The following is a 12,430-nucleotide window of genomic DNA, read 5'->3' as shown; positions in this document are numbered from 1 at the left end:
GATGAGATGTTCTCTATTATGAAAACTGCATTGCACACATAGCAGGTATAAAGGTGTTTCTATGCCTGTCCTTTTTAAACTGCGGCAAGCAGAAGTTCCTGTTTCGTCTTGGCGTATACTTTGAGCAGTTAACTGGTGGCAAGAGGCAGTTTAGCTTGTGAGTAGGATCACTGGTGATAGCAGTGAAGAACTTGGCACAGATATTGGAACGTCTCTCCTTGAGTGTAGTGAGACCAAGGTTGGCGATACCTTCGCTATACGACGAGTGTGGGGCAAGAATTTTAATTACACGTTTCTGCACCCGTTCAATTTACTTGCTTAGGTATATTGGAAGCGCATGATGGTAAACCGGCGCACAGTATTCCAATATGGGCCTGATGGTACAAGAGTAAAAATCCGGAATGTCTTTAACGGGAACATTGGCCCTTTTCAATGAAACAATGAAAAACAACCGTTTATTCGCTTTCTTAATGCATTCTCGTATGTGATTGTTCCATCTGAGATTGTCTGAAATGGTAACTCCAAGAATCTTAGCAGATGTTACAACAGGGAGTTGATTACCTTCGATCACAAGAGGGGAGAAATCATGAGTGTTGTTCTTAAAATCAATAACTCTTTACACTTATCAGCGTTTAGCTGCATTTTGTTCTTCAGTGTCCAATCAGTGACTGTTGACACGGCCTTCTGTGCGTTTCCAACATCACCGCGAGGTACGATCTCAGCTACCGTCCACGTACTTCCAGATCAGAGAGTCTACCTTCAGGTCATTGATCATGAGTATGAAAAGCCAAGGCCCAAGCTTGGTACCCTGGGGTACCCCAGCTGGGACCCTGGGGTACCCCAGCTGGGACTGGCCCCCACTCAGACAATCCGAAGATAGTTTGACGCGCCGTTTCCGATTACACAGGAAATCGATCACCCAATTAATAACACACCCGGGAATGTCTAGAGCAAGGATCTTTTGAACCAGTAAATTGTGATCAATCAAATCAAACGCTTTTCGGTAGTCAAAAAGTACTACCCTGACAGCTGCACCAGATCAATCGGTGGCCTTGGACCAGTGGTGTAGCATTGACATCAATGCGAAGAGCATAGAGGATTTCGGGATACCGCCATATTGGTTAGGGTCGATGATGTTTAAGACTGCTGGACCCACATGGGCAGAAACAACAAACTCGTCGGCTAGCTTAGATATGGCAGGTGTCAGAGAAATTGGGCGGAGGTGTTTGGAAACATCTACTACAGGTTTCTGCTTGGGCAGGGGTACGACGTCAGCAAGTTTCCATGAAGACGGGAGTTTTTGTTCTTTGAAGCTGCTATTCAGGATTGAGGTGATCGGCTGGGCAAGGATTTCAGCATAGTCACATAGTAGCCAACTAGGAACGAGATCAGGACCTGCAGCCTTACGAGGGTTGAGCTTCTTGAGAGCCTTTAGAACCGTGGCCTTGGTGACAGTAAAGGACGTATGGTCATCAGGGTGGCGTGACGTCTCGTCAAGAGGAACAAAGGACTCCATAGGCTTGAGAAAGGCGGCGTTGATGGCGTTGGCTAGCTCGAGATTGCTAGAGTTGTCATTCAAACCCTCCAGTTGCAAGTCTGAGAATAAAGATGTTGATCCAGAAGCTGGAACCATCCCCGCAATACATTTAACTGCTGACCACCAATGACTGGGCTTAGTGTCCCTTAGACTACTGACTTTCGACGCGTAATAATTACTGTGTAGCAATTTCCGTTTGCGATTTACGACATTACGTAGGTGACGAAAGCGATCGGCATCTCCTTTGATAAACGCTTCCTGACGAAATTTGATGAGCTGTTTAAACTTGGCGGTGACCCAAAGTGGGTCATCAGTGTGGACCTTAAATTGCTTCACCAGCATAATGATGTTTTGGCCGATGTTGATGGTATCGATCAGAAACTTAAGTTTATCATCACAGGATTCAGCGTCGTCGACCAGAGACCAGTCGATACGAGAGAGATCTCGACCTAGCTCGGACTTGCGACTGGCACGCAGATCGCGTCTCAAAACTGATCTCCTACTTGAGCCCGTTTTCGGTGGTCTGGCTTTGGGGAAAACTGTGACTACATTGTGGTCGGATAGGCCGAATGAAGGCAGTATCTGTACGGCATTGTTATCGTACAATTGAGGCATGTTGGTAATCACCAGGTCCAAAATCTGATCGCCTCTTGTTGGTTTGTTAACAATCTGCTTAAGTTTAAACTGGGAAGTAAGGCGTCGAATATCCAATCTGTTGAAGTCCCCGCGTAACAGCAAACCGCAACCAGGATACTCTCCTTCAATGGACGTAAAAGATTCGCACACGTAGTCCAATAGAGTAGAATCGCTAGCACTGTCATTGAAGTGTGGGTGGTATACAGTGCCTGCGATAACGCAAGGAATTCCCCGTGGAAGTCTAGTAGGCCTAAGCCACACCCAAAGGACCTCGAGAGTCGGATCTTGCAAATGATCAAGACATTTGAACTTGATCAAGTTTTCAATATAAAGTCCCACTCCACCATGATCTGTGGTCCGATTCCGTTGCAAAAAGTTGTATCCTGGGATTTTTATGTGGTCAGAGCGTAAACTGTCCCTAAGCCACGTTTCCATGAAGAAACCTAAATGAGGTTTCAATTCCAAAATAACTGACCGCACTTCATCTATTTTAGGTGCTAAGGACATGGTGTTAGCGAGGATCAAACTCCGTCCATGCATAAAATGTTCGGTGGTGCAAGGATGATGAGGCTCACCAGTATTCCAAGGGAACGAATCCAAACACGGTCTTCTAATTATTGGATACATCGGTGTTTGATTTCCATTGTGAATCGCGCTATTGCGTGATATTCTGACAGGTATATTTATCCCTTCACAGATGGGCGACTCGCAAAGGTGTTGCCTATATGCGTGACTGCATCAGAGGTGTTGGTCTGAATATTTAATATCGTCGAAGTAGGATTATGCAAATGGCCAGGAACAGTTGAAACCCGTCCAGAAACCGGCATAACAGAGAATAAATCACTAAAGATGGAAGGAGTTGGGCTTGATTTACAATGTTGTTGTAGTGGCATAAATTTCTTGTGTCGTCCAGCTCTGCAACCCCGCCGAGTTGGTTTGGCATTCGATATCCCAAGATAACAAAGGGTTCTCCAGAAGTTCTGATTGATGCGAGTTCTGACTGAACAATTAGTTGAAATTGCTCTCAAAGCACTGCCAGAATACCTCAATATCATTCTAAAGCCGCTGTATGATGAAAAAATAAAATAATTAAGGAGGACTACCTCAGAATTCAGCATATCCTCAAACCATCAGCTAGACACTTGAAACTTGGATCCAATTGAGTGTTCCAACAGGACAGTGACCCCAAACACACATCAGAGCTGTTTGTGGAATCGATAAAGCATGGCTAACATGATGTATTGGGTATGAAAAGGGCATCCTTGAAAAGCTCATTCATTCATTCATTCATTCATAAGCAAGGATGGGGTGAGGTTCACCACTTTGGGGAAAAACTCCATGGGTAAATATTACATTAGATTAATGGCATTTAGCAGATGCTCTTATCCAGAGTGACATACAACATACCCAGAGCAGTTGGGGGTTAGGTGCCTTGCTCAAGGGCACTTCAGCCATTCCTGCTGGTCCAGGGAATCAAACTAGTGACCTTTTGGTCCCAAAGCTGCTTCTCTAATCATTAGGCCATGGTTTCCCCTATAGTCCAACAGTTTAACAATGTTTCTCAATATACACTTGCAAAGAATTTATGGATTTCACCATCCCAAATCCATAAAATCAAAAGAAATCTCTGCATGTAAGAGGCAATGCTGAAAGCCAATGTTAAATACCTGTGACCTTTGATCCCTTGTGTGGTACTGCATTTAAAAACCAACATGATTGTATCAAGAATATTGGTACATGGGCTCAGGAACCCTTAGGAAAACTCCTGTTGATTTAAACACAGTTCAACGCTGCATCTACAACTGCAAATTAAGACCCTGCCGAACATTCAGGAATGCTGCTGACCTCTCTGGGATCAAGCTCATATAAGGACTGATGCAAAGTGGAAAAGTGTGCTGTGGTCTGACCAGTCCACATTTTGACTTTGCAGTCCACATGATCATGGATGTCATGTCCTCTGGGCTAAAGAGGAAAAAGACCATCCAGGTTGTTACCAGCACAGTGTCCAAAAGCCAGCATCTGTGATGGTATGGGGGTATATTGGTGCCCATGTCATGGGTAAATTGCTGCCCATGTCATGGGTAAATTGCACATTTGTGAAGGCACTGTTAATGTGGAAAGGTTTTGGGGCAGCATATGCTGCCATCCAAATGACCTCTTTTTCAGGGACATCTCTCCTTTTTCCAGCAAGACAATGCCAAGCTACATTTTGAATGTGTTACAACAGCATGGCTTTGTACGAAGAGTGTGGGTGCTAAACTGGCCTGCCTGCAGTCCAGACCTGTGTCCTATTGAAAATGTGTGGTGCATTATCAGAATCAGAATTACTTTATTAATCCCCGGAGGGAAATTCAAAATTTGCAGCCAAGCTCCTGAATCAAGGAAGAAGTAAACATGTCTAAAAATAGAAGATAAAATGGTCTTTAAAAAAGAATAAATTAAAATTAAATAAATTTAAATAAGTTCAATAACTTAAGTAAAAGCAAAATGAAGTGATTTTATATTCAATGATTCCTATATACATATATTGCACCTGAGTTAAGGATCATGGTAAGAAGTGTACCACAGTTATACAGTGGCATTGTACAGCTTGACAGAAACAGGTAGGAATGATTTCCTGTGTCTCTCAGTTGTGCAGCGTGGAAGAATCCGCTGTTTACCGAATGTGCTCCTGCGGCTGATCAGCTCCTCATGTAGAGGGTGGGAAGGACATTTCTAAGAATGTATGTATGTATGTATGTGGTGTTGGAGAAGAGCGTGCATGCATGCATGCATGCTCGCTCTTCTCCAACACCACATACATACATACATACATGCATGCATGCTCGCTCTTCTCCAACACCACTGTCAGAGTCCACTTCCACACCTACAACATGGCCGGCCTTCCTGATGATCTTATTGAGTCTGTTGGTGTCCTTCACCCTCAAGCCGCTGCTCCAGCAGACGACAGCGTACAGGATGGCGCTGGCCACCACAGACTTATAGAACATCCGCAGCATCGTTCGGCAGATGTTGAAAGACCTCAGCTGTCTCAGAAAATAGAGATGGCTCTGGCCCTTTTTGTATACAGTGTCCACGTTTTTGGACCAGTCCAGTTTATTGTCCAAGTACACCCCCAGGTACTTGTATTCCTCCACCACGTCCACACTGACCCCTTGGATGTTAACAGGGTTCACCGGAGCCCTGATTCTCTTCAGATCGACCACCAGTTCTTTCGTCTTCATCACGTTGAGCTGTAGGTGGTTCTTCCTGCTCCATGTGACAAAGTTGTCCACCACCATCCTGTACTCACTCTCATCACCACCAGTAATACGTCCAACCACTGCAGAGTCATCAGAAAATTTCTGGAGGTGGCAGGTCTCCGTACAGTAGTTGAAATCAGTGGTGTAGAGAGTGAAAAGGAAAGGAGAAGGGACAGTCCCTTGCGGAGTCCCGGTATTGCTGATCACTCTGTCCGACACACAGCCCTGCAAGCGCACATACTGTGGTCTGCCAGTCAAATAATCTACAATCCAGGACACCAGTGGGGCATCCACCTGCATCACTGTCAACTTCTCACCCAGCAGAGCCAGCCGGATGGTGTCAAAAGCACTGGAGAAATCAAAAAACATGATCCTCACAGTGCTGGCTGGCTTGTCCAGGTGTCCGTAAACTTTGTTGAGCAGGTAGATGATTGCGTCCTCTACTCTAAGACCAGCCCCGGTAGGCGAACTGAAGGGGGTCAAGAAGTGGTTGGACCATAGGCCGGATCTGCTCCAGGATGAGTATCTCCAGGGTCTTCATAATGTGTGACGTCAATGCCACGGGCCTGTAGTCTTTGAGGTCGCTGGGACGCAGCTTCTTTAGTACAGGGACAAGGGATGACGTCTTCCACAGCACGGGGACCCTCTGAAGACCCAGGCTCATGTTGAAGACATGCTGAAGTACTCCACTTAGCTGGAGGGCACAGGTCTTCAGGGCCCTGGGGCGAACACCATCCGAGCCTGCTGATTTTCCTACATGGAGTCTTTTCAGCTGTCTTCTCACTTGCTCCTCACTGATGATCAGTGTGGGGGTGATGGGTGGGGGAGGGATAAAGGTGTTTCTTGGGGGGGGTGCTCAGCCAGGGGGTCTGTTGAGGAGGTGTGAGCAAAGTCATGAAATGGGGATGAGGTTGGGAAAGAAGAGGCGGGGGAGGGGAGAGAATGTAAAGTGTGTGGTTGTAGCCATCCCACAGAAGAGTGGTGGTGGTGGTGGGTGGGGTCATGCCATCAAATCTGTTAAAGGAGATATTCAGCTCATTTGCCCTTTCCACATTACCATCCACTCCTTCACTGTTGGTTGGCTTGTAACCAGTGATGGTCTTCATTCCACTCCACACCTCTCATGTTGTTCTGTTGGAGTTTCCACTCCAATTTCCTCCTGTACTTATCCTTGGCCTCCCTGATCGTTGCTCTCAGTTCACGCTGTACTCCTCGCACCTCCTCCTTGTTGCTGGCTCTGAAAGCCCTATTCTTCTCATTTAAGAGGGCTTTGATGTCCTTCGTTACCCACTGCTTGTTGTTGGGGTAACAGCTGACAGTTCTAGCTGGGACAGTGGTGTCCACACAGAAGTTGATGTATCCCGTGATGCACTCTGTGAGCCCATCAATGTCGTCTCCGTGGGGCTCACACAGTGTCTGCTGGTCTGTCACCTCGAAGCATCCCTGCAGTGTCTCGTTGGCCTCGTCTGTCCATCTCCTCACTATCTTTGATGTGGTGGGCAGTCTCTTCACCAGAGGCACATAGCAGGGGGAGAGGTGAATCAGGTTGTGGTCTGACCTGCCCAGTGGGGGGAGGGAGGAAGAGCTGTAAGCCTCTTTAACATTTAGCATACAGCAGGTCTATTGTTCTTCCCTCTCTGGTAGGACAGTTCACAAATTGGGTGAAAGTGGAAAGTGTTTTGTCCAAATTAACATGATTAAAGTCACCTGAGATAGCAATGAATGCACTCGGGTGTTGAGTCTGTAGCCGGGCTATTGCAGAGTGAATAGTGTCACAAGCAGTGTGTGGGTTTGCGGGGGGGAACATAAACAGCCACCATGGTAACATATTAGAAAACTCCCTGGGCAGATAATATGGACGAAGTCCGACAGCACACAGTTCAACATCCGGGCTGCAGATGCGCTCCTTCATAGTGATGTGAGCTGGGTTACACCACCGGTTGTTCACAAGAACATTATGAAGCACAAAATAGGACAACTGAGACCCAGGGCTGTTGTGCAACTGAAGTCATATATATCAAGCAAGAATGGCAAATAATTTCACTTTCAAAACCTCAACAGTTATTCTCCTCAGTTCCCAACATTTACTGAGTGGTGTTAAAAGTAAAGGTGATGTAATGCAGTTGTAAACGTGATCCTATCCCAGCTTGTTTGGAGCATCTTGCAGACATCAGATTGAGTGTATATTTACAAAAAACGGCCAAGTTTGAACATTTTAAATGTTTTATTCAGTTGAATATGGGTCCAAAAGGATTTGCACGTCATTGCATTCTGGTTTTATTTACATTTTGCAGTGTCCCAACTGTTTTGGAATTGGTGTTGCAATAAAGGTTGCAGTGGGCTATAAAGGCACTAAGTCCATCAGTCCTTTGTTAAAAATGTGTGCACAATAGCAGCTAAGCCTACAGCTTGTTTAAGCTGTTGGGAACAAACAGCTGAGGGAACAAATGATTTCCGATATCATAATAATGTTCCAAAACATAATATTGTTTTGGCCTTCTGAGGAATGTATACCTCCTTCCCGATGGCAAGGGTCAAAACAAGGTATGAAGGGATTGAGGGTTCCCCAAGAATGTCCATTGCCCGCTAAATGGGTCTAACTTGAATGATCTTAGCCATGTTTATCAAGTTGGTACCAATGGATGGAAATACCCTCAAACATTCTATGTAGAATACATAAATGCATCATCTTTAAAAAGTGAAGCCACCACAGGTCTAGCGCCCCTGCTGGCTGGTTGCAGTACAATTTTTAACTGCCAAAAATAGGATTTTATTTATTTTATTTATTAATTACGTCACTTTTCTCATCTAAACTGTCTTTCCATCTATAATGTCTAATTCAGTTACTTTTACCTATGCTGATATCTGCTATTCTGCTATATTGTAAGAAGGCATGGATACACTTGGGAATGTGATTGACTGACTGCTTTCCTGGAAGAGACCACCTGTAGCCAGCCAGCTAACTTCACCATAGAATTTACCATCATACCTACTTACTTGAACTTTTCTGAAGATATGCACAAATACAAGTTGTTAGCTATTTCTATTTAAAAATGTGTGAAACGTCTGGAGGTTTAATAGGAAAAAGGCTAATATAATCATGCTAGCACATATAGCCACCATGGTGGCAATATCACTATTAATGACATCTAATCAGAATTTGCACAAAAGTATTTTTCTTAATCAGTGAACAATCAACTACCAACAACATTAAGATGGATTTTAAGTAGCACTGCACTGCTAACTGTGGCATAAGTCAGCCTGTCCTTCTGAAATCATGAAATTCTGTCTGCGAATGTCCAGTTCATATCCATGTGATAAATGTCCTTGCTAGATACAGCCATATTAATGAAATATCTCCAGCTGAAACTATACAGGCTCTCTGGATAGATAAAATAGGTTTTGAGAACGTGACCCTATTCATCTGATCACTTTCTACCAGAGATGGGACAGAGTCTACCAAAGCAGGGACTGTGCCCCTCGGCACTACTGTGCAAACTCGAGGAGGAGACAGTCCCTCCTGAACAGACTCTGGTTGCAAATTTGACAATATGGCAAAGGTATTTTGGCTTCATTTCTATAGACTGGAAGTGAACAGGAGCACACCATTTTTATACAATCGATGCAGTCAAATTAAATTATTTAATTTCAACTCCAATATATTGTGTAGACAGCTAAAATGATACTAATTTTGTCAATATCCATAATATTTATGGACCTGACTGTCTCTGTCTTGTGGATACATACACAGGATGAAGAAAGCTGGGATTCCCTGCCCAGAAGTGGTGATTCTCAAGAAGCATATTCTTGTGATGTCTTTTATTGGTCAGAACCAAGTGCCAGCTCCTAAGTTAAAAGATGCCATGCTGACTTCTGAGGACCTGAAGAAGGCATATTACCAAGTACTGCAGGTATTTTTTATTTTTTATTTTTTTTAATGCCAGTTTTCAATTTAGTATACTCACTGTAATAGGAACACCTGTACAAATGCTCGTTTATACAGTTATCCAATCGGCCAATCATATGGCAGCAACACAGTGCATAAAATCATACAGATACAGGTCAATAGCTTCAATTAACTTTCACATCAAACATGAGAAATTTGGGGGGAGTCTGTGACTTTAATCATGGCATGGTTGCTCATGCCATGTGGGCTGGTTTGAATATTTCAAACCTGATGTCCTGGAGTTTTCACTTTTTTGGATTGATGAGAGAGAGATCAAACTCCTTTGATCTCTCTCTCATCAATCCAAAAAAGTGATCAAACTGGTTCAAATGATCAAACTGGTTTTAGCTGACAGGAAGTCTATAGCAGTGGTTTTCAAAGTGGGGGCCGCCAGGGGGCGCTAGGGGGGCCTCAGAAAGTTGGAGGGACGATAACAAAAAAATTGCGAAAAAGAATATATACTTTTTTAAAAATTATTATTAAATATATTGTAATTAATTTTTTAATCATTATAAAATATAATTATTAATAATAATACATCATATCGAAACGTTGTTTGCCATGCTCATCTCTCCGATTGCCTGTGACGTTGCGATTTGCGCCATTTATCAAGCTGCTTTGCTCCTCAAGCTAGCGTATTGCTAGCGCAAAATGGACAGGTTTTTGAAGAAGAGACCGAAGGAACAAACCAACAGCCCTGCTGTGAAGGGCCCTGCTGCGAAAAAAACTAAGAAGTCCTGGCCAACTAAAATCCGAAAATATGAGGCAGCATACATTAAGTATAGCTTTACGGCCATACAGAAAAATGGCCATGATTGCCCAAAATGCGTCCTCTGTCTGGAGACCCTGTCAAACGAGTTCTTAAAATCTTCAAAACTTCAGCGTCACTTGGTACAAAAACATCCGACAGATGCCGAAAAAACAGTAGATTTCTTCAGACGCAACGAAGAGCGTCTGGTCAGGCAATCTGCTGCATTCACCCAGCAAGCTACTGTCCCTGAGCGGGCCCGGAAGGCATCATTTTTAGCCTCGTACCACATTGCTCGTGCTAAAAAAATCTCATTCAATTGGAGAAGATTTGATTTTACCAGCCACCAAAGACATTGTCCGAGAATTGCTTGGTGAGGATGCTGCCAAAAAAAATTGATGCTGTCCCACTCTCTAACACCGTGAGCCGACGGATTGGTGACATGGCTCAAGACGTATCTGCTCAGCTGTTGGAGCAGGTGAGAGCCAGCGAATACTTCGCACTTCAGCTGGATGAGAGAACAGATTTATCCAATGAGGCCCAACTGCTTGTGTACATCAGATTTATTTCACAGGAAAGATTTGTGGAGGAAATACTATTTTGTAAAGCACTTGAAAGAACTACTGGGAAAGACATTTTTCAAGTTTTGGACGATTACATTGAGTCTAACAGATTGGACTGGACCCGTTGTGTGGGGGTGTGTTCGGACGGAGCCGCGGCAATGACCGGGAAGATCAGTGGAGTGACCGCTCTCATTAAGCAGGAGGCCCCGCATGTAGTGGCCACACATTGCATGCTCCATTACGAGGCACTGGTCGCAAAAAGGATGGATAACGAGTTGAATCAGGTACTACAAGAGGTTATACAGTTTATTGTTCAGTGCGAAAATATTTGTGTTGAAAACATGTTAGTTAATAATATTCTTATGCTAAACAAATGTAACAATTATTGAATATTGAATAAAAGTAAGAGAAAACATTCTAAAAGTTGATGTTTCTTTACATATTTTGTAGCATTGTCTGTGGGTTTACAAAGGGGGTCCCTGGCCAGAAGCTAATGCTGTTTGGGGAGCCTTGGCATGGAAAAGTTTGGGAACCCCTGGTCTATAGTAACTAAAATAAGCACCCTTTACAACTGTGGTGAGCAGCATCTCAGAATACACATCACATCAAACCTTGAGGAGAACAACGGAAGACCATATTGGGTCCCACTCCTATCAGCCCAGAACAAGAATCTGAGGCTCTCATGGGCATAAACTCACTGAAATTGGAAGTTGAGTATTAGGGAGGGGAAAAAAAATTCACCTGGGCTTTTTCCAGTCCATGTTATCCCCCCAACTTTAGCTGTCCAGTTATGGTTAGCCTGTGCCCATGATTGCCTCAGATTACTGTTCCTGGTTGACGAGTGGACCCCAAGGTCATCTGCCATTGTAGCCCATCTACCTGAAGATTTGATGTTTTGTGCATCCTGAGATGCTTTTCTCCTCACCATGGTAGAAGAACCATTTCTTTTCTCGGTTTGAGACAACATCACTATACTCAGTCACGCTACCCCCACCATCTCCCATGCCCTTCACACTCACTCTCCAGGAGCACCAAGTGAGATGTGTGCTAAAGACAGTGAACCAAATGAAAGCTGCTGGACTGGACGGAGTACTCTGCAAGGTACTCCAAGCTTGTGCTGACCAGCTCTCAGGGGTCCTTAGAAAGATTCAGTCTTTCCCTGTCATAAGCCACAGTCCCATCCTGCTTAAAATCAGCGACTGTTATCCTGGTCCCCAAGAAGCAAGCTATCAGCAGTCTTGATGACTACAGACCAATAGCTCTCACATCACTAGCAATGAAGTGCTTTGAAAAACTGGTGGCACAACACATCAAAGACTGCCTCCCTCCAACTTTTTGACCCTTACCAGTTTGCATACAGAGCAAACATATCCACTGAGGATGCCATCAACACAGCCCTCCACACTGCACTGAGTCACCTGGAACACCCCAGCACCTATGTAAGGTTGCTCTTTTATTGATTACAGCTCAGCTTTCAACACAATTATCCCTGGCAGACTAGTGGAAAAGCTGTACAATCTGGGTTTTCCTCCATCCACCTGTGCATGGATAAGATTTTTCTCACCAACCGCCCTCAGACTGTTAGTCGGCTGCCACAGCTCCTTCACCATTACACTCCGCACTGGCTCCCCATAAAACTTTGTTCTGAGTCCACTCCTCTACGCTTTCTACACCTATGACTGCACTCCCATCCATGCCTCAAACACCAAGTTTGCGGATGACACCACAGTGGTCAGTCTCATCACGGGAGGTGATGAG

At 44.4% G+C, this 12,430-nt stretch overlaps 1 protein-coding gene across 1 annotated transcript in view; it reads left to right on the top strand.

The window, feature by feature from the left end:
* Positions 1 to 12,430, top strand: part of riok3 (RIO kinase 3 (yeast)) — a 149,491-nt gene that overhangs the window by 94,263 nt on the left and 42,798 nt on the right. The window contains exon 9 of the mRNA XM_060921405.1: positions 9,167 to 9,326. Coding sequence (XP_060777388.1) covers positions 9,167 to 9,326 — 160 coding nt within the window. The remainder of the gene's footprint in view (positions 1 to 9,166; positions 9,327 to 12,430) is intronic.

This window comes from Neoarius graeffei, chromosome 5, assembly GCF_027579695.1.
Source record: "Neoarius graeffei isolate fNeoGra1 chromosome 5, fNeoGra1.pri, whole genome shotgun sequence".
NCBI lineage: Eukaryota > Metazoa > Chordata > Actinopteri > Siluriformes > Ariidae > Neoarius > Neoarius graeffei.
Note: the sequence above shows the minus strand (reverse complement) of the source record. Positions and strands in the feature narration are given on the sequence as shown.